The following is a 22,344-nucleotide window of genomic DNA, read 5'->3' as shown; positions in this document are numbered from 1 at the left end:
CCGGGCTGTAAGGACGCCGGGCTGTAAGGACTGTAAGGACGCCGGGCTGTAAGGACTGTAAGGACGCCGGGCTGTAAGGACGCCGGGCTGTAAGGACGCCGGGCTGTAAGGACGCCGGGCTGTAAGGACGCCGGGCTGTAAGGACTGTAAGGACGCCGGGCTGTAAGGACGCCGGGCTGTCAGGACGCCGGGCTGTCAGGACGCCGGGCTGTCAGGACGCCGGGCTGTAAGGACGCCGGGCCGTCAGGACGCCGGGCCGTAAGGACGCCGGGCTGTAAGGACGTGTTTCACCGTTTGAAAGTGTCTTTTAGAGCTAATCCACAGTAATAAGTGGAGAACATTTTAGCTAACGTCAATCCGAATTCCTAAATAAAATTCTTGGTAGGTTTTTCAATCAGGTTATAAACCAAGAAGCATCGGGGTTCTAGGCTACATTTCGCAACCATCTCTTTTTTATTTACAAACATGAAAGAGATTTATATTCACAGGCGAGTCCAGACATTCCTCACTCTGAATAATTCATAGTATTCCAAAATAATCTGCTTTTGGATGAGCAACTGAATTGCAATCTGCAACTTTAAGAGGTTAGAATAGAATAAAATCAAGTGTTATACAGACGCATGAACTTTTTTTAAACCCGGCGTGAGTGTGTGTTACTCCACAGGGCTCAGAGGCTAGCGAGGCTGTGTAACGCCAATGGATCGCACTCATTATGGACTACTGTGTAATAAGCAGGCTGTCAAGCTGCATGAATTAAACATGCTCCAAATCCCAAATGAAGGTAAATGCCTCCTATCCCTAGTGCTAATTCTGCACTGATCCTCACTTTGTCTCCACACGCAGACCAATTAACACATACACGTACACACGGTGAGAATATGCTGTAGGTGCAACACTTACGTAATCCCACATTGCTCAAACCTTCTTCAATATTTACATAGCAAAATAGCTTCTTCCTTCTTTTTTTTTTTTTTTTTTTTTTGGTCTGGATTTTATTTAAATAAGGTTCTGATACACCAGAAAGTTTCTTTTTAAGATGATCTCCTGGAACAGAACGTCAGATAGGCACCGGATCTAGATTCACAGGGAGAGAAGATTTAACCGGTGGATAGCTGACTAAACACGCTACGTTATTTATAAAACTTTATAGCATTTTACGCAGCAAGCTTTACCATTATAAGCTTGTTGTTATCTCGCTAAGCTAGGCGGTAGCTAAGCTTATATTAACAAGCACGTACATAGACTTGACTTATATTCAAGATATTTTTACATGTTACGACGTCATCTACAATACCCGAAAGATCTGAAATGGGAGTTCTCTCTTCTTTCCCCACTTCATGTGCTTTATCTTCTGCTATCTCCTCTCTTTACTCATATCCAGAGCAAATCGGTTTTAACAGCTTTCTTTCTTTTTGTTAATTTGTGATTCAGCTTTCCAACGTCATCTAGATGTTTTTGACTTTCTATTTGCCCCCATAAATATATTATACGGCCAGAAGTACGTGGACCCATGTCCATCACACCCACAAGTGATTCTTCTCCAATCTGCTGGAAGCACACAGTTGTACAGAACGTCTCTGTACATCTCAAGCACTGTTCCAGCACGACGATGCTCCTGTGCACAAAGAGTGCGAGCTCCATGAAGACGCGGTGTGTGAAGGTTGGAAGAAGGTAGAAGAACTCGAGTGTCCTGCACAGAACCCTGACATCAACCCCACTGACTCATCACCTTTGGGATGAACTGGAACTGGAGTCTCCTCACATCAACATCAGCTCCTGACCTCGACCCCACTAACGCTCCTGTAGCTGAACGAACACGGATCCCCACGGCCACGCCCCAAAATCTAATGCAAAGCCTTCCCAGAAGACTGGAGGTTAGTCAAATTACATCAAATCTTTTTGTAGTGTAGCTTCTCACACTATCTATCTATCTATCTGTATAACTATAATGACCTTTATGAAACATCACAGCTCAAAAGGTTTCAAACATATAAGTGTTCTGTGTCTGTGTTAATGTGATGTGTTTTGGATGAATGCGGTAATATAAGAGCTAACTGAAGAGCACAGTACTGCTAAAAACAACTAAAAGTTCAAAACTTCATCAAAAAAAGCTCAAACTTTTCCAAAAGCAGAGCTCAGCATCAGGAGCTGTTCAAATACTCACCTTTCATTCACAAACTCGTATAAGATCATCCCTTATACATCTACCAGCCACAGTTATTTCCCTCTATTTGTGCTGTATAGGTTCTTTTCCCCCCCGTTTCCAGCACGTTTCTCCTGAGGCTCCAGTGTTCTGTTCCGTCTAATGAACAGTCTCTGAAATAACGAACAGCTAATGAATAAATGACGTACTTCTTAACAGATTGCACCAGGTTGAGTACAGGACAACGAAATGGGAATTTATATCAGCAATAACCCCTCATCGTGAAAACAATCTGGCTTCCTCGCTAAGCTTTCTTTAGAGTGTTTCCCAGCCATTAGCTGAGAGTGCGCCATATTTCAGTGGTTATCAGGACTGGGACAGAAAGACGTAATATCACTCACTCCGGAGCTGAAAAAAAGGCATTTGGGAAGGAATGAAGTGGGGACTGGATTTCTGAGATGGAGCAATCTCTCTGAAAAATTACAATCCTGACAAGTTTTTCTTTTTTTTTTTTCTTCTCCAAGGACGCTGATTTAGACCAGAGATTTGTATTGTGCGTACAACTCTTGATCTTTATCTGTATATTTGTGAACGGGAATTCGTTAATGACATTTAATTCAGTTGCTGAACTGGAAATATTGCCCACATACATATATATATATATATATATATATATATATATATATATATATATATATATATATATATATATATATAAATAAACATCCAGCGTGTCCTTACCTTACCTTTCTTTAAACGGACCTTTTGACAGATTCCTGCTAGGTTTCCGACCCCACCTCTGTACCGAGACTATCTGGGACAGAATCTGATCTGAAATCGCTCTAACAGATTCAGATCTCACCTTCACTAGCTATATCACAAAATCAGGCTTCTATCGTTTTAACGACATCGTCAAAATATTTGGGATCCCAGCAAGTTGTAGAGAAACTACGCCATCCAAGCGTTTAACTCCAGCGGAGTAGACTTGTGTAACTCTGCCCCCAGAAAACAGCTGAAATTCAATGCTAATGTAAGTAGAGTTTTAACCAGGACAACGAGAGCAGAGCAGCGCATCGCTTCAGAGCTAAAATCTTTCCTCCTGGCGAGCGGTTAGTTACAGAGTAGATTTTAAAGTGCTTCTCTCTGTTCAGTCAATAAATGGATAAATAGATTACATCTAGAATACGTTTCTGAAATGCTTAAAGAATAAAAACCTAGCAGGTCTCTTAGATCCACGGATACGGGCCAGCTCGTAGAATCAAAAACAACTTACAACTTTTTTTTATTCGTAGAAACAAAAAAAACTTTTATGCTACGAACAACTTCAACCAACCCATCCACTCAAACATGCCCCAAATACAGCCATTTATAAATCCACCTTAAAAACATTCCTATTTATTTGTAATCTCTAAGGCTTGCACTTCATTTTTCAGCAATTGCTTTTTTTAATAAGTCTTTTAATCTCAACTGAATTCGTTTTATTATTCAGTGCTACTCTCGTTTTAAAAAAAAAGTAATTTTATTATCTTTCCTCCCATGTAAAGCGCTTTAAATAAGTGCTTTATAAATAATTTTGCCACGCCTTATATTACCAGTATTTGTATCTTTAACACAGAAAATAATTGTAAATGTAATTGGTCTAAAATATACTGAGTTATAATTCACATCCTGTGGAGCATAATTCTATAACTAAAGGCTCCCTGAGAGCTCGAACAATCACACGGTAATGAGCCAGTGTGGAGTAAAACCTGGATGATCTGCAGGCATTTTCCCGGCTGTATGACGCACACTGTTTAGGAAGTTGGGAGGGATAATACTCCTGCTTACCTTCTCCTGGTTCTCCTTCTGACCGTCCCAGGCCCAGCTGCGCTTGGTAAAATAGTTGACGGTGGCAAACTCGATGAGGGCAGAGAAGACGAAGGCGTAACACACGGCCATGAACCAGTCCATAGCTGTAGCGTAGGCCACTTTGGGTAGAGAGTTTCTAGCGCTGATGCTTAGCGTGGTCATGGTCAGAACAGTGGTGACTCCTGAGAGGAGAAAAATAATAATAATAATAATAATAATAATAATAATAATAAGTGCACCACCATTAACATTATTTATAAAGTGTTCAGTCTGACACTTTGTCGTAGGCATGTTTAATCTCAGCTCATCTGATGAGTATTTTTGAGTAGTAACGTAGTGTAATAGTGTACGCTGGTGTTAAATTGCGATGTAGAATAGGCAAAAGGTTGGCAGATCGGGTAAAATAATAATAATAATAATAATAATAATAATAATAATAATAGGAGTAAACGTCACTGGATATCGTGGATTGTTTTCGTATAACACGCCAAATATTTTAACGATTATAGTTAGATTTAATGTTGTGGAACTTCCATGAGCCTGACACTGGAGACTACTTCCATAAATGTTAAATAAATGTCTCCTAAGAGCAAACAAACAAACAAACAAACAAACAAACAAACAATACTGTTTTCTTTGCTAAACAACACATTTTAAATACATACACAAATAAATAAATAAATAAATAAATAAATAAAAGAAATCCGTTAATTATCAGCCATAGATTATGTGGAGCGTCCGCCGTATATAAATCAAGGTGAATGAACCGTTGCTATAGAAACAATAACATATTAGAACGTGCGTGTAAATATATAAACCGATAGTCTACGTTACAGTTAAACAACAATAATGCGCACCTTCTAACCAATCAGAATCGAGAATTCAGAAACACTGTGTAAATGTTGTATCGTACAAGCCTGCTTAGCGGTGTCTGACTTATTTCAGATGATAAATCATGGACTTGTCGTGGCAGTACATCACCACAGAAGCCTCCACCATCATGAAGATATTTGCTGTTTGAATAGACCACCGGAGCGAAATAATCTGAGTATTGACAAAATGGCAGTGCTGCCATGGAGTCCACAAGTCTCTCGCCATCTGTCTGGACACCTGTGACGCCAGTCTAAACGCTGGAGGAACTGGGAAGAGCATCATTCCTAAGCACATGTATTAGAGTAGCGCTCTATAGTTTTGAAGGGCACGGAGAAAAGTAAAAAAAACAGTTATGAATTCAGGTGGCGTCCGTTCTGTTCAGTGCAGCTGTAGATAAGAGCTAGGATGCGTCTCGACGTACTGTAGATGAACTCGAAGGGCAAAAACATACGTCCTCGTTAGTGGCTGGGAAATTTTCAAATGAAGAAAAAGTGAACGCTCCTTTTGGAAGACCTCGATCCCCTGAGGCCATGACGAGCTTTTTAAGACAGCGAACCCTTCCGTATATATCTTGCCCGAGTCGAGATCCACGCTGAAAAGCGTTGTCTTTGGTGGATGGAAATAGCAACAAACTGTTGAAGCACGGAATGAAATCTATTACGTACTATGAGTTCTTTGAACGTATAAATTGAGAGCCTTGGCTTTACTCTCAACTATACGGCTTCTTTATGGGGCTGTGGAGACTGTGTGTATCTGAGTTACAATAAAAGCAGGGGTAGAAAATAAATCAATCACACTGGGAAATCAGAAATTTTTCATAGGTCATTGTGCGGTGACCCAGAGCGTTCTGCTCCGGGAATGGAATATCAGGAGCGAAATGAAGGAACGGTCCGGGATCGGTGCCCATTAAAGCAGATATAAGAAATCATTCCACTCGGTCTGCTACCTCCTGCATCAGTGGCAGAAGACTAAAACGCAGACATTGTGTTGCCTTTCAGGGAACTGACGTTACCCGTCCTCGATCACAAAGCGCAGACGCTTTCATAAAACGTGCAATTCTTTGTCTGTAATTTTTTAAAAAGCAAGCCGACGATTAAATTGACATCGGGGCTTATCTCATCGAGCAATGTAGGAGAAAAACATGCGTACATCAGTGAGGAGTGTCACTGGAAATGCCGTCGTGTCAGCCAGGACAGTGGACGATTGTCTGAATGGTGCTCCGAAGCCATGAATCACACATTACACACACTCTGCCGTGAATATACTAAACCTGGATTATCCGCATGAAATACAGACTCAGGCCCATCGCAGGGGGATTCGAGAAGCTGGCAGATTTCCAGGGCATGAACGATTAATTAAATTTCAACCTCTGTGTGGGGTTTTTAGAGAGGCAGCGAGGGACGGAAAATGTGAACGTGATGCTTGCCTTTGATTTTACGGTAGTACGGTAATTGAGTAGTTTGAACGAAAAGATACAAACGTTTTTTTTTATTTTTTTAAACGATTTAATCGCTTTCTAACAAACACAGTCATTAATATTAACGATATACTCATCTAATGTTAGCAATGTAAAAAGAATATACCGGATATAACTCCATTTACAGAACATTCTCCATTTACTGCCAGTCCGGTGGAAAGCATGTGAGATGAAAGGAAGGGGGCGGGGCTTCCAGGTGGTGCCAGGACTGATGCGTTTTTACTAGGGAGAAATTATACTGCCGTATTTCTGAGCGATAATTCGTACCGGCGTACTCTGATTATAATATACACTAGCAATAGAGACGATTAAATCGTTAAATCGCACAGACGTACAGTAGAAGCGAGAATCATGAGCGTCAGTTCTGGGGGATGGGATGTACATGACCTCCAGGCAGAGCCTTTTCCCAGCCCGAAGAGGACAGACACGCTGCTTCATCACGTCCGCAGACGCCGGTACTGCGATTCCTGCAGAATACTAATAAGTTTGTTCTCTGCACCTCATTAGGATGTCCAGACTGGAGGAGAGCAGATCATCTATACTGGCTGTCAGCTTGCTAGGGAATAGCAAGAAGATCTGCGAGTATGTGATGATGGACATCGTAGGCTCACGTGACAATTAATATTTTAACAGTAAGTATCGGGCTGGGGAACGTGATGTCATGACGGGCGCGGTGTCTTACGAGTGATTCATCATTTTGACAGGTTTAGTCGGGTATGCAGTCAGACAGACAGCTGAGCTCGTCGACAAGTTTTCATACCAAAAGTGTGTGTTTGATTCATAGTGCGAAACTTTCTTTCTTTTTTTAAAAAAAAAAAAATATATATATATATATATATATATATATATATATATATATATATATATGTATATAAACTGTCACAGCAGCACCGATGACAGCTGTAACAAAATCTACTCAAAAAGGGAGAAAAAAGATGATCAGAGGTATCGTTAGAGATTATTTCATCGTTTAAGTGGACGCTGGGGCCGATTCACCGTGACTGCGCCCTTGAATTAAGTCAAGGCATTCCGGATGACATAACGGCGCTTCGTCTGTGTTGCCTCTTTGTATCGTCTGGCAATCCTCTTAATATGTTTTGATCTGCTAAGATTAAAAATAAATGCTTTAGGAACTCCAGATGGGGCAAACTGAAGCCTAAAATAGCTCATCTTAAGTATGGGGTGTCTGGACTGGTGACAAGGTCAGCTTTTGCAGCGTGAGAGGTCGCAGGAAGTCTGTAGGGAAAGGAAGTCGTGACTTTAGAAAACAGAAATAAAAACACAACTTCTCTCACTGCACAAACGAGCTGACTGCGTAGTTTGATGTGATGTCGCTGTATGACCACGCCGCCGTATGTATGTTTAAAGGATCGTGGAGTAACTGACTGGGATCCATACTGCCTTCGACCTGTGGTGCTGTGATAAGAGTCGTTGAAGAAGTAAAGATATGTGTTTTGGGATTTGACTCCTGAAGAAGATGGTTAGCAGCAAGGAAGTGAAAAAACTGGATAATAAACACTTTACCTACACTATATGGGTAAAAGTATGTGCACCCCTGACCATGACGCCTGTGTCCTGCACAGAACCCTGACCTCAACCCCACTGACTCATCACCTTTGGGATGAACTGGAACTGGAGTCTCCTCACATCAACATCAGCTCCTGACCTCAACCCCACTAACGCTCCTGTAGCTGAACGAACACGAATCCCCACGGCCACGCCCCAAAATCTTCACAGAAATGGTAAATGTTGTCTGACATGCAAGGCACTAACTTGCCATCAGGAACAACGTGGGGTTCAGTGTCTTGCCCAAGGACACTTCAGCATGTGGAGTCACGTGGACCGGGAATCAAACCGCCAACCCTACGATTACTGGACAACCCGCTCTACCACCTGAGCCACAGCCGCCCAGAAGAGTGGAGCGCATAAATATGGAATGGGATGGTCAACAAGAACATATGGGTGTTTATGGATAGGTGTCCACAAACTTTTGAACATACAGTGTAAATTGTGATAAACGGACTGCTGTTTATTTACCTGCCCAGAAGTATTTTTTTCTCTCTCTTAAGTTCTGTTACGCTTCTGTACTCCTGGGACTTGGTAACCACTGATGAACCTTTTCTTCTCTCCACTATTGCTATAAATAGAGTTTCTACGAGAAAAAAGATCATGTGACTGAAATGGACTAATACTGGCAGAATGACCTTCCGTTTACATCCTGCCTCCGGGCTTTAAAAAAACAACAACAACAAAAAACATCAACAATAGCAGCCCAAAGTTGACTCAAGCTCAATAATAATAATTCTTTAACTCCAGCTGGGTGAAACCTCCTGCCAGTCTCAGCCAATATCCTGCTTCTTGTGGGTTTATCTCCTGTACTCCATATTTCCCCTGAGGAAGAGCATCGGCCTCGCTTTTTTCTTTAACATCACCTCACACCAAGTTTGGGCCCAGCTAATCTGTAATTAATTAGGTGCCTCTGTGGCGGTTGCAGTAATTATAGGTCAGTGCACCGGTCTCTGCAAACTTTCACAGATGAATCCATCACTGTCCAGACCAATGTGCTGTCCAGTCAGCGGTTTGAGCTAACTTTCTTTCACTCCAAGCAGAACTTTTTAATACCCTCCCTGGTGCGCTCGTTTGTCAAAGGCATCTTGTCACGGATTGAGGGGGAGTAGAACAGAAAAAAAAATAAAATATATATAAAACCCCCCTGAAGAGTCCTCTCAAAAGTGCAGAGCATGGCTTAGATGGAGATCTTCTGTAGATCAGCTCTCAGCAAAAGCTGCTCTTTCTTTTCCAATAACTGATACCGACTAGAAATAGCTTTAATAATCGTATATTTGCTCTATTTCGTTATATATTTCCCTTGCTAAGGTAGTATTTATTTGCGGTGTGTGGAGGATACGCGCCAGAATAAGCAACACCAAAATAATCACTGCGATTTAAAAAAAAAAAAAAAAAATTAAGTACTGTATTTTCCCTATTCGGAAATAAAATGAAAGAAACAAATACAATCTCTTTCTTCTCCCAAAAGAACAAAACATTACAGACGGCATGATGCCACTTTTTCCTTTCCGATACTGACTGACACCTCGCGTGTCAGATGACACTGGGTGTGGGATCGACACCATCTCTACTTTGACTAACTGTCAGGTAAATTTCAGGGTAACGAGGTGGCGAAGGAAGACTCACCGAAGACGGTACGCGCCGGAACCGACTCCCGGTTGAGCCAGAACGAGACTTGGGAAAGGATGACGGTCATGATGCAGGGTAAATACGTCTGAATGACAAAATAGCCGATTTTCCTTTTCAGATGAAAATAAGTTGTCATCACCACATATTCTCCTGTAGGAAAAAAAAAAGAAAAGAGAGAGGAAAGGAGAGAAAAAAAGGAAGTGAATGCATTATTAATGAGGCTCATGTCACATCCAGATGACACTCAGTTGCTGAAATATTCAGGACTTATTTATGAAAGCTAATACAGATGGGGTATTTTCCACAGGGAACACAGTGCCTATGAACTCCGTACAGCGCGGCACGGATTTGCAGGAAAATCCTCGAGTAATTCTAATCGTTAACGTCCTGAAGTGTTACTCTGGAAGAATGATTCTTTACTCCAGTAGTATTAGACTTAAATACATACGCTCTTCTTAAGAGTAAGAGCAAAAGCGTTAAATTCTTGAGTAAAACACATTTTCTTACAGTTTTATTTTGTCCTTCAAATCGCTCCTTATGAATCTCAAACGGCAAGAATTCTGTCCGTGTGTACTATTTAAAAAAAAAAAAAAAAAAAGATATTTTCTTATGCTGGAGTCACGATTTAAAAATGAAATATCAGCCACTAAAAGTCGATGATCAAAGCTAAAGAAGGTCAAGTTAACGTTACGCTTAAAAAACAAAAAGCTAATTTAATTAGGTAGATAGTTACGTTTTCACGTTATATTAGTCTGTTAAATTGGATATCTAGCTAGCTCGTTAGGTTTTGTACATCAGTTTTAAAAAAAAAATACTAATTTGCTAGTTAAGTTTTGTAGGCCTACATTAGTTTTTAAATTAGCTGGTTACATAGTTGTGTACATTAATTTCTTAAATGAGCTAGCTAATTAAGTTTTACACACGAGCTTTTTCCTAGCTTCTTCGTTTTGTACATTAGTTTTTAGATTACCTCGATAGTAAAGTTTTGCACGCTTTATTTTTACTTAACTAGCTCATTAAGCTTTGCACATTAGTTTTTTAGTTAGCTAGCTACATAGTTTTGTACGTGCGTTTGTTAAATGAGCAAGCTAGTTAAGTTTTGTACATCAGTTTTTTTTTTTCTAGCTCCTTCGTTTTTGTACATTAGATTTTAAATGTCTAACGGTAAGTTAAGTTTTGCATGTTTTATTTTTAATTAACTTGCTCATTAGTTTTTAAAATGAGCTAGGTAGTTGAGATTTGTACGAGTTTGTAAAGTTAGATAGCTAGTTAGGTTTTGTATGTGTGTGATCATTTAGCTTGTTAGTGTTTGTTGTTGTAGATTTTGTACATTCGTTTTTGTTTTTGTTTTTTTTTAAACAGCTAGCTAATTCAGTTTTGCACATTAGTTTCTACATTAGCTAGCTATTTATGTTTTGATCTTTAATCTGTCATATTAGCTAGCTAGTTCAGTTCTATACATTAGTTTATCAAATTAGCCGGCTGGTTCAATTTTGTTTTGCCAGAAAGATCTTTAAACATTAGCTAACCAACAAGACAGAATCCAGGTTTGTGTGAGTTAGAAGAATTTTCCCCTTATTTCTGGTTTAGATTTGCACCCGTTGTCATTTCTCAAATCTTCGTAGACCTTACAAGTGTCGAACTTTAGACTTCGGCAAGCCTTTGGACAGTAATGCACTCAGGAACGCGTGGGCTTGGATTCATCTTCCTGATGAGGTTCTTGGGAGCGTACAAACTGTGATATATGGTGTTCATTTAACTGTGCTGTGGGTAGATTTAAACAGGTATGGAAAAAATCTGCCGCTCACTCATTAAAAAAACAACAACATATGCAAGTAATGTATTTCTGTATAAACAAACAAGATATATGACTGGCCTTCCGTTCAATAAACTCTGTTTGAAAATGTCTCGGGTTCTCTCTTTAATGATGGTATCTCTGTCCTTTGAGGTTTGAACAGGTTCTGAGGTTGCAATTCAGAGCTGTATCAGCTAACGAACATGTCCTCATAACCCTCCTCTTTCCACAGGCAGGAGACAATTAAATAGAGAATAACAAATGTTCCTTGTCCTTGACAAGAAACTGAGAGGGCCATTTATCTTTGCCAAGGAAGACTGTAAAGACGGCCTTGTCCACAGGCAAGTCAATGCAAAGTGCCACCATCATCACAGCCAATTTAGACCAGTGGTTATTTAAACACTCAACATCTCCGGAGCTGCTAGAGTATTTCTCTCCTTGAACAACACTGATTCAGAATAAAACCTTACTCTTGAGTGTGTTCTGAACCGAACTGGAAAAAGGAACTCGCTATACTTCATGCTCTGTCTGAATTCTTGATTCTGATTGGCTGGAAGCTGTCAGTAAGTTTAATCACCGTTCTAAATTGATGCGCTGCCTATAAACAATTGTGACCATAGTAGTGGTGCGTTGACGTCTCAAAGTCACCACAAAGTTGCAATTACACGTGGGAAACTTGTGGGATTTTGTTTGAGCTCAGCGGTTCCTGGTTGGGGGCGTGTAAGGAAAAAAACAAACAAAAAAACACACGATGGAATCAATGGATGCAGTGTCTGTAGTTGTCGGTAAATCTGTTGACACGGAATGTTTACTCGTCTCAGAGGACGATTTCTGAGGAACGTGACTGAGGAAGAGAGATTATAAAAGTAAAATATAAACCACACTACTTACAGTATGGGTATTTGTCAGGCTTTTTTAAAATTATAATTTTTTTTTTAGAAGAAAACAAGCTAATTCCCTGCACAAATTATGATAGCGTTGTACAATTACCATAAACTATGTAACGATACAGTTTACAGCGGCTTTGTAAACTGATTAAAAACATTTTTAAAAAAAAGCAAAACACACCTCAGGTGCATTCTTTGTTCTTCATTTTCTAGAAGTCGAGTTAAAAAACCTTGCTGTAGTTAGCTACCTGTTCGTAGTTAATTAAGAGGAAGTACGCCGCCATCTTGATCCGACCAAAATGACTCGAACGCGCCTGACGTCGTAATGAGGACTTCTCGTAAATACAAACGTCCCAGGAGGAAACTGCATGCAGTAGTTAAACTTTCTCTCTTTCTCTCTCTCTAATAACTACTGATTATAATGCATTCAAATAAATGTAATCTTACGGCACTACTTCATCTCTGTGTACGATCTAAAGCGGGCAGAATTCTAAATCTAACGACCCGTATATAGAATAACTAACTCCGCTTCGTGTCGAGTGGCTCTCTGCCTCCACGTCGTGCATTAAAATGCACGTGTAATGCACGTGTAATGCACGTGTAATGCACACCTAGCCGTGGATTATCCCGTACTTTCTGGAGATGCCGCTGAAAAACTTTGGTGGAAAATAGTTTCCATTTGAAAGAAAAAAAAAGATGAAATAGTTCTACGGTGTCAAATAAAACAATAAACAAATAATGTTAACGGTTATGATAAGTAAAAAGTTGCCTGGCAATTTTTTTTTAAAAAAAACCCAACATCACGCAAGCCTGTCTCTGAGAAATGCCACCGCCAGAATACAGGATTTAAGATTAAACGAACGAATAATCGTCCAAACCGGCAAGTTGGATGTAATTCGTTGCCGATTCACATAAATCTTAGGATTGGTTTTAAATAGGACACGACTAGACATCACCTTCCTCCCATCCGACTGCACGGCTTTTTATCTGAACGGTTCTTTTCCACATTAGAGATCCAGAAGGTTGGGGGAATATTTTGCCTTTTACTTAAAAAATTCATGAGCAGCTCAATCTTAAGTCAGAGCATGTGCTCTTTGATAAACTCGCACTGCTCCTGGCGTTGGATGATGTTTACATGTTTTTGGTTTTTTTGTGGACACTTTCAAGACACTCTGTCCTTCAAAACGGATAGAGAGCGAGAGAGAGACAGAGAGAGAGACAGTGAGAGAGGGAGAGAGAGAGAGACAGAGAGAGAGACAGTGAGAGAGAGACAGAGAGAGAGATAGAGAGACAGTGAGAGAGAGAGAAGGAGAGAGAGACAGAGAGAGAGAGACAGTGAGAGAGAGAGGGAGAGAGAGAGAGACAGAGAGCGAGAGAGACAGAGAGAGAGACAGTGAGAGAGAGAGAAGGAGAGAGAGAGACAGTGAGGGAGAGATAGACAGAGAGAGAGACAGTGAGAGAGAGACACAGAGAGAGAGACAGAGGGAGAGAGAGAGAGACAGAGAGAGAGAGACAGAGAGAGAGACAGTGAGAGAGAGAGTCCGAGGTCTGAGCGGTTCTGCTAACGAGAGACGCTCGTCTGAATCCGTGTCAGGAAGAGCTGTTAAGCGCGTGCATCCTTCACGTCACACTCTATGAGACAGGAACTGGAGAAATGTTTTTATTTGAGCGGAAACCTTTCTTTTTTTCTTTTAACCTTTTAATTTTTCCAGACGTCAGGTCTGGTGATCGGAGAATGGAACGAAAAATACACATTTCCAGCACAAAAGCTCACAGAAACACAATCAACAAGCCCTTCACTCTTCACCCGGGCCGCAGTGGCCCCAATAACTGCGGCAGAAAGCAATCGATGAGCTCAGTGCTTGCAAAGCAGGCCAGATAAATTACTTTACAAACGGACACAAATGGAATTTGTAAGCGTATGCTGGGCACACACACACACACACACACACACACACACGTACAGAAAGTTTATCCAGGCAGGTCGTCTTGCTGTTCATAAACCAAAAAGAGAAGTTTTGAAATTGAAAATTGGAATAGGAGTGCTGCGCCTCCGTCAGATCGATACAGGTTTATGAATAAATTTAAAGATTCCTTTGTTGTTTGTTTAGGCGAATTCACCTCCTGAGGGTAAAAGATGACCTCTACCACACATGAACCCAAGATACGATGTATTTACAGCAACATAATTACAGGAACGGAATATGGACACATTAGTCTGATTGGAAAGATCAGATCGTGCTGACGTGAAGATTAACACGGATATGAATAGTAAGCGCAGTATTCCGACGTTTTCCCACGTCATATAAAGCTCACGGTTCTTCCCGACATCGTTCATGTACAAAATAAGAAGCAGATCGCTCTAGAGTGTGTGCTTCAGCAGCCTGACCTCGAACTCTACCTTACTGAGCTCCAAAACAAAACCATACTTCTAGTATATCTGTGGACAAACTGGCCTGAAATCCATCAAAGAAAACGAAATGCTTTCATTTATAGAGCACGTAGGATACGGCAAATCTTCGTGGTGAATCTTGCAGGAGTACAGACTCTGTTTCGATTCGCAGCGGCACTGCGTCTGGGCTTCGTAGTCGATCCTGAGAGCACTTCCGGCGAGCTTTTCTGGTCTTTCTAGAAAGTCTAACAAGTAAATCTGATTAAACGTTATTAGGTGAGTATTGCTGCCAACTATAAACAAAATATACTGTTTTGAAAGATAGTTCCCCAGCTTACTCTGCTACATTAGTTAGAACGCTGTTCGGAAAGTTCCACGGGGCGTCTGGTTGTAGCTGAGGTTGAGGAACTTTACAAGTTCAGGAGGTGAATAAAACTTCCATTTCTGGTCTAGACCACGCCCATTTTGAGTAGATAGCCAAATATTTTGAGCGTTACACTACTGTAAGCATTCCTCATGCAGTACATTTTGCTTCTGGTGACTACTGTAGATTTATATTTTTCAGTCATGCTAATCGCTACCTGTGCTAGAGCTGATGGTCTCTTTGCCTATGACGTGTCCCAGCAGGTCATACTGGTTGAGACGAGAGCCATCTGGAGCCACGGACACGGACTTCTCATCATCCGCAGTCCAGATGTAGACCACCTCGTTGTTGGTGTAAGCATCTGAGAGAGACAGCTGATGGTGAACATTCATTTTTACAAAAATACAGAGTATTTCTTTTCACCAGAACATTACTACATGCAAACGAAACATGCAAATTAAAGCAAAGTGATACTACTTTGTATATTTTTTACTGCTTCCGAACAATTTCCTACTTTTTTTTTTTTTGGCAACTATATGTTTGAAGTCTTGGTTTTTCACTTCCAGCCAGACAAAATAAATAAATATCCAAACATCTAGTTGTCTCTTTAACTGAAATTCATCCTGCTTGAATCGTTTTCAGTGTGTGGGATCGACTCCGACGCTTTGGGGTCGACTCTTTCTGGGATCAACTTCAACGAGAACGAAAAGCAGGATGGAGACTTGACTTCAACTGAATAATATCCCGCTGGTCCTCCATGTCCCGCCAAAACAGCTCCGACCTGCAGAGTCATGGGCTCTGCAAGACCTCTGAAGGTGCCCTGTGGTATCTGGCACCGAGATGTTAGCAGCAGATCCTTTAAGTCCCGGATCGGATTGAGATCTGGGGAATTTGGAGGAATTTGAAATCAACACCTCGGGCTATTCGTCATGTGCTATGAAGCCCCATACGCAGCAGGGTGCGATGCACTGTGTGTTGTGACATGTTCCTCCTGTAATGATAATGTTAGCCCTTCTGTCGGTTTTGACAGGAGAGGGTGGCCTTCGTTGTCCCCGTGCATCGATGAGCCTTGGGCGAATGACACGTTGCTGCCGGTTCGTGATTTGTGCCTCCTCAGACCGCTGTTCGTCAGTACTCAACACTGCTGGCCGAGACTAAGTGCTCTGACCATAGCAATGTGGCCCTTGCCAAAGTTACTCAGGGCTTCACACCTGCCCATATTCTCAAACATATAAATGCTCATCAAACCATTTACTGAGCACGTGCGTCCTGTGGGTGGGGGCGGGGTCATCAAGGAATAGACCACACCCATCTGGATTTTTAAAAAATGCTTCATTGTTCATTAATGTTCCCTCTAAGAGGAAAGATGAACCCAAACCATCTCTGCAAAACGCTCCATTGTCGCATGTACTTCATGTATTTATATACATAAACCCATACACATTAAATCTTAATTATCAAGCAGTGCTAGTGCTAACAGTTACACAGAGCTCTCTGCTTTAAAATGCGAGCTTCATCTTCCAATATAAACCCTTTAGAACAAATATCGATATCAGATTCACTTGGTATATAACCAAAGGGAGCAATCAATACATGAAATTACTCTTACATGATGCTGAAGGTATATACATCAATAACTGTGGGGGGGGGGGGGGGGGGGGGGGGGGGCGGGGGGCAGATTTGGAACAGAAACCAAATTCACACACCATCCGAGGGTTTGCTGATGAAATTTTGATGGCCAGAGAGAAAAGATATTATTTTATTCAGTTGGAAAACCGTTAATCAAAGGCTCAACACATCAAATTTAATGCTGCTTCATCTATAATTAATTGCAATTGGCGATGAAGTGTATTGTTCAGACGTTTGATAGACGGCTGAAGCGGGCAGCGAGCACAGAGAGGTTTATTTACACTCAGTCCAGCTTATAGGGAGTGAAAAGGGCAAAAGTGTCACCCGCTTTCAGCGAATAGAACGAGGACAACCTTAAATTTAGTCACTTCATTTAAAGCCGGAACACCAAGAGAGAAAGCGAGGAGAAAGGAAAGGAAACTTTAAACTCCTTCTTGAATATAATCAATACACATCTGAACATCAAACACGAATAATCCTACCCATGCTGAACGATGTTCAAAGCAATTCCTACCCACTTTAATATTCCTGTTCTTAGCTGACACGAGAGGAACCCCAAGTGGTCGCTGCTCATCCGAGTCAAGGCTGTGTTTTGAGATGCTTTTTGCCATTCTCCTCTGACCTCCCTCATCAGCCAGGCACTTCCTCTCGCAGAGCTGGATGTTCTTTTGGTATTCTGCATCTGTATGAGCGTGAGGATGGTCGACCTGAGCACTCAGAGAAGTATCGGTGAGCGTGGATGCTACAGATGAGCACAACGTGCCGCGAATTGCGCGGAATTGCGTATTGTACGCACATCTTCGCTTCTGCAAGCACCGAGCGCTTCCTTCGTCCCGAGTCGGTGTGTTATTCTTGTGCACCTTGTGCCCGTTTTAAACTTAAAACTTAGCTGGAGGAGTTCGTCGCTAAACGGCACATGACTACTGACCAACATAAATAGGGCTGGATTAAAAGTTCCTCAAAGTCTTTCATTGATCAATTAATACTATTCGCTATTCATGCAGTCGAGTAAACGTTTGTACCCGTGACTTTCTACGGAATTAAATTTGTGCCAAAAGTATTGCACGTAACAAACTTTTCGAGAAACGAAGACATATACGATGAGAAAGAAGAAGAACAGTCTGAAACGGAAAACAGTGAACTCGCATCCAAATCTCACTAGCCAATGAGAGTTAATAACTGTTAAGCCCCACCCACACGTGAGATGTGCGCCAGAATGGCGAACGTGGACTTGTGTAGCGTAAACGAAAACTCTGGCGGCACATTCATCACGATTAGCGATAAGGAAGCTCAGAAAGAAAGAACGCTGTTTATTTGTTTATTTGTGTTAAATTTTTGCCCCCGAGTTCACTGCTTTCAGTTTCAGACTGTTTATCTTCTTTGTTCGATACTTTTGGCGCAAATTTATTTTTCTTTTACCAACTTTTCCGTGAGTTGGGAAGCTGTCCTCAATCCCGACGTCGTACTCACAGCATCAGCAGTAAATAAAAAATCCCGTTACTTCTTTAAAATAGTTGATAGATCTTCGGCTCAGTCGACATAGACATGTTAGTCGGTTACGTCTAATGTAGCATGCAGCATCAGTACAGTAGGTTTAAACATCGGCGTGACCGCGTAGTGCCAACTCTTACCCACCTTCAATATTTCCCATTTTACATAACCGTATGTAGCGTTCGTCTCTTTGGGAAACTCTTGCGTTTAAATAAATTCTTTCTCTGTCATACTATATATTTTGTAAAATAAAAATGGAAGGACGTTAGAAGTGCCCACACACATAAAAACGATTTTCTAGGCCCTCAGCATCGCTGCTTCATTCAAACCTGAAATAAATCGCCCGCTTCTCCTGCTTTGCTGATTTTCAAGATCTAAAGTTCAAAGTGTATTAAAAAAAAAAGTATCAGGTGATTGCCGAGCACAGTTTGACAGGCAGCGTAAGCTAAAATGGAAGTAGGCAGTGATTAGGGAATGAGAGGGTACATGCAGGAGGGGGAGGCAAGAGGGAGCACGCTCATAATTGTCAGTCGCTAACAAAAGCTGCTAATTACTCGCAGATCGTACAGCATCGGTTGCGTAAAAGAGCCGATTGTTCACCATCTTTTCAGACTGATTTCCGATGATATGCAGAAGGATCAGATGAGATGCCCCTCTGTGCTGAGCCCTACGTAATGAGGGCCGTCGGTTGGAAGGAGGGAGGTGCGGCTGAATATGCAGGAATGGAAGCCTTTTGTTTTATCGCCTGAGGGGGATGTTCTATTCATGGTGACATGACCGCTGCATCACGGAGATCTCCAGTGCCTGTGGCTACATTCTTAATTTAAACTTGTGTATTTCAGAAAGAAATGGGCACACTTTTTTAAGAAAAAGTTCGAAAATAATCAGATTTACAGTCTTGAAATTCACAGTTGCATAAATTCCACAAAGTGTTGAATACATCCCTTTGGTCCACGTTGGCATGACTGCATCACGTAAATTGCTGCAGATCTGTGAGATGGACATTCATCGCCACACCCCCGCGGTGCTCTTTCAGATCCAGATCTGGTCACTGGAGAGGCCACTGAAGTCCCCTGAACTCACCGTTAAGTTCATGGAACCGCTTCGAGAAGAGTTTGTGACGTTATTATGCAGGAATGAGACGTTATAAGATGGCAAATTGCGACAAAGTTGGTGTACGTGGTCAGTATCGATGAATGGTGGGGGTCATAGGTATGAAGGGTTCCGATGTTTGGCAAGAAAACATTCCCCACATCATTACACCACCACCACCAGCCTCAACTGGGAACATGGTGTACAAATTCTGACTGTGCAGCAGACATCAGAATTCATCAGACCTGTCCAGTTGGGTGAGTCCATGCCCACCGTAGTCTCAGATGTCTGTTCTTGGCCAACAGAATTGGAATCTGATGTGGCCTCGACGCTATTCAGCTCACCACGGTTGTAAAAAGTTGTTATTTGAGTTACCATAGCCTTTCTGTCAGCTCAAATCACTCAGGCCGTTCTCCTCCGCCTGCAGAACTGATGCTTTCTGAATGTTTTATTGTTTTTGTTCTATTCTGTATTATGTGGTGGCTTGATAGTTAAGGCTCTGGGTTACTGATCAGAAGGTCAGGGGCTCGAGCCCCAGTACTGCCAAACTGCCACTGTTGTGCCCTTGAGCAAGGCCCTTAACCCTCTCTGCTCCAGGGGGCGCTGTATCATAGCTGACCCTGCGCTCTGACCCCAACTTCCTGACATGCTGGGATATGCGAAGAAAAGAATTTCACTCTGCTGTAATGTATACGTGATTAATAAAGACTCATCATCATCATCATCATCATCATTATTATCAAACTCTAGAGGCTGTTGTGTGTGTAAACCTCAGGAGGTCAGCAGTTTCTGAAACACTCAAACCAGCCGGTCTGACACTAACAACCACGCCACAGTCAACGACCTGAACTGAAGCAATTCAAGGTAAGCTGGATATCAGGTCTTAGACAATTTTACCATCTGCATCGTTTACATTAGAGAACTGTAACACACCTTATTAATCCTGCACACTAGATGAAAATGAGTTCGGCTGTGATCGTACTGTACCAAGGGCAAACCTGAGCACCATGCCGGCCCTCTAAGACAGTTAGTCATCTTTGTAATAAGGGCAACGTTTCTGAACCGGTTGTGCCATTTTAGCGCATCAACACAGAGCGGTACGAGCAGCTGGAGGCGGTCGATTTCATCCGAGCTGCTTTATGAATACCAATCACGCTGATAAAGAGAGAAAAAAAAACAAAAACACTTACAGCTTCCAAACTTGAGCGGGCAGGCGTGAGCATCCATGGGGAAATCTTCCAGATGCATGGGGCACTCAGCATGAATAGTTAATCTGCACGTAAAAGAGATAACGACAGAACGATGACGTGTCCACAGGTAAACTCCAGTTAAACATAAAGACATAAACGCTTTCAGTTCCGCTTCAAATGTAAATCCGAGACCTAATCTGTCACGGTGATATAAAATATAAAAACATTTCGGAATATAAGCCTCACAGAGTTTTAAGGCTGCATTGAGCTATTTACTATTCTTCAGTTACATTTCCATTTACTGACACGTCTCTGGGAATAAAAACATCTCAAAATCATGCACATTTTATTTTAAGACAATTTCATGCAAAAAAAAAAAAAAAAAATTCAAACGTATCCAGATTCCTTAGAATGTTTATTATTACTTTTATTATAAAAATTCCCCTAAATATCACTTATATTAAAAGAAAAAAAAAAATTAACAGCATTCTTGACATGTCATGGAGCTTAGAACTATTGCATGAAAAGAAGAAAGAAAAAAAAAGCCAAGGTGTTCACCTGAGTCAAATTTAATGCTGAATTTTGTGCAGAAGCTACCAGAGGCACGCTGCGCTGACAGCAAATAGTCCAGAGATGAAAAGAAATCAAGATCATGATCTCTATGTTGAATATTTGGATGATTTACTTCTCATATCGGTCCTAAAAACCTTCCTCACTCGACTGGACGAAAGGGTTAATGCTTATTAAGCCCTTAAATGTGTCAAAAGTCTCCAAAATCTTTTTTATGGAGCCGAAGACTGCGAAATGTGAACGCGAGAAACCACTCGAGTGTGTGAATTTCAGAGGTGTACTGCAAATTTAAACACTGTCACGTTCGCTTAAATCGCGTGTATCTGGGGCGGCTCGCAGCTCCGCATCTCAACACCGAGAGACTCAAATCGTCCGGGAAGTTCAGCACATTTCCAAAAAGTACAAGACGATCATTTGTGAAATGTGCAGCCCGACATTATGTTCTTATTACACTGACAATTCAACGGCAGTCAAACGTAAAGTGTAATCCAGCCCAAAAACCGCATGCTGGAACGTGTAAGAGAGTACTGTAAGTGTAAGAGTGAATGACTCAGCGATTCTTCTCTTCAGCAGCACATCATACACTTTACACCAGGCAAGCTAACACTTCAATGCTGCGGTGATGTTGATAAGGTGAAACTAGCTATAAATAGCTCCTCTGAGTTGCTAATTAGCAAGTGGAACAGCTTTATTCTCAGAGGTGAATCAAAGTCACATCACTGCTGTATGACTGGAGGGTAATGCTAACTTGCTTCGCATTTCCTAACTGCTGACTGTTTAAAGGTGAAAAGGTTCTGGTGGTGTTTTTTTTTTGGTACACTTTTAACACACCCCAACACCTCAATGACGACCTCAATGATCGCTAATTTCCTGATGCGTTAGATAATAAACAACTCTGGAAATGACAGCTTAAGTGTGCGAGTACAAAATGAACACTTAAACATGTTGTTTTACATGTGGGAATAAAGCAGTGTTTTTTTTGTGCAAATATAGCGTACGCTAGGGATGGAACCGAAGACGTTATTCAGATTAAAGAGATCATGTGTGAGGAGGAGGAGGTGAACGTGGTGTGTAGCCACGTGAACGGTTCAATAACGTGATGCTCTGAGAGCAATCGCAGAGGTGCCGATATTTTCAAGCGCGCTTGATTTTCCCGCTGATGTGTAATCTGAGAAACAGTCGATAAGGATACGAGAGGAAATCAAAGTCTACTCCTGTCCCGCGCAGCAGATCTCTGAATCCAGTCTATCATCCGTTTATTAGTGCGGAAGAACAGACGATCCTCACATCTCACCGAGCGATATTTCCCCCACAGCGTTCTCTTATTCCTCTAGCTTCTTCTTCCTTTACAGCTAGACATGATAGAGGGCGCTCACGTTTATTTTCATGACAAAG

At 41.5% G+C, this 22,344-nt stretch overlaps 1 protein-coding gene across 3 annotated transcripts in view; it reads right to left on the bottom strand.

Moving 5' to 3' along the window:
• Nucleotides 1–22,344, bottom strand: part of LOC108278460 (gamma-aminobutyric acid receptor subunit alpha-3) — a 116,435-nt gene that overhangs the window by 10,762 nt on the left and 83,329 nt on the right. For all 3 annotated transcript variants that reach the window (XM_017491857.3, XM_017491856.3, XM_017491858.3), the window contains 4 exons: nt 20,380–20,462; nt 15,195–15,338; nt 9,537–9,689; nt 3,971–4,173 (listed from right to left, as the gene is read on the bottom strand). In XM_017491857.3, coding sequence (XP_017347346.1) covers nt 3,971–4,173; nt 9,537–9,689; nt 15,195–15,338; nt 20,380–20,462 — 583 coding nt within the window. The remainder of the gene's footprint in view (nt 1–3,970; nt 4,174–9,536; nt 9,690–15,194; nt 15,339–20,379; nt 20,463–22,344) is intronic.

The sequence above is a fragment of the Ictalurus punctatus genome, chromosome 18 (assembly GCF_001660625.3).
Source record: "Ictalurus punctatus breed USDA103 chromosome 18, Coco_2.0, whole genome shotgun sequence".
NCBI classification, from domain to species: domain Eukaryota; kingdom Metazoa; phylum Chordata; class Actinopteri; order Siluriformes; family Ictaluridae; genus Ictalurus; species Ictalurus punctatus.
The sequence above is the reverse complement of the archived record's forward strand: the minus strand, read 5'-3'. Positions and strand labels throughout refer to the sequence as shown.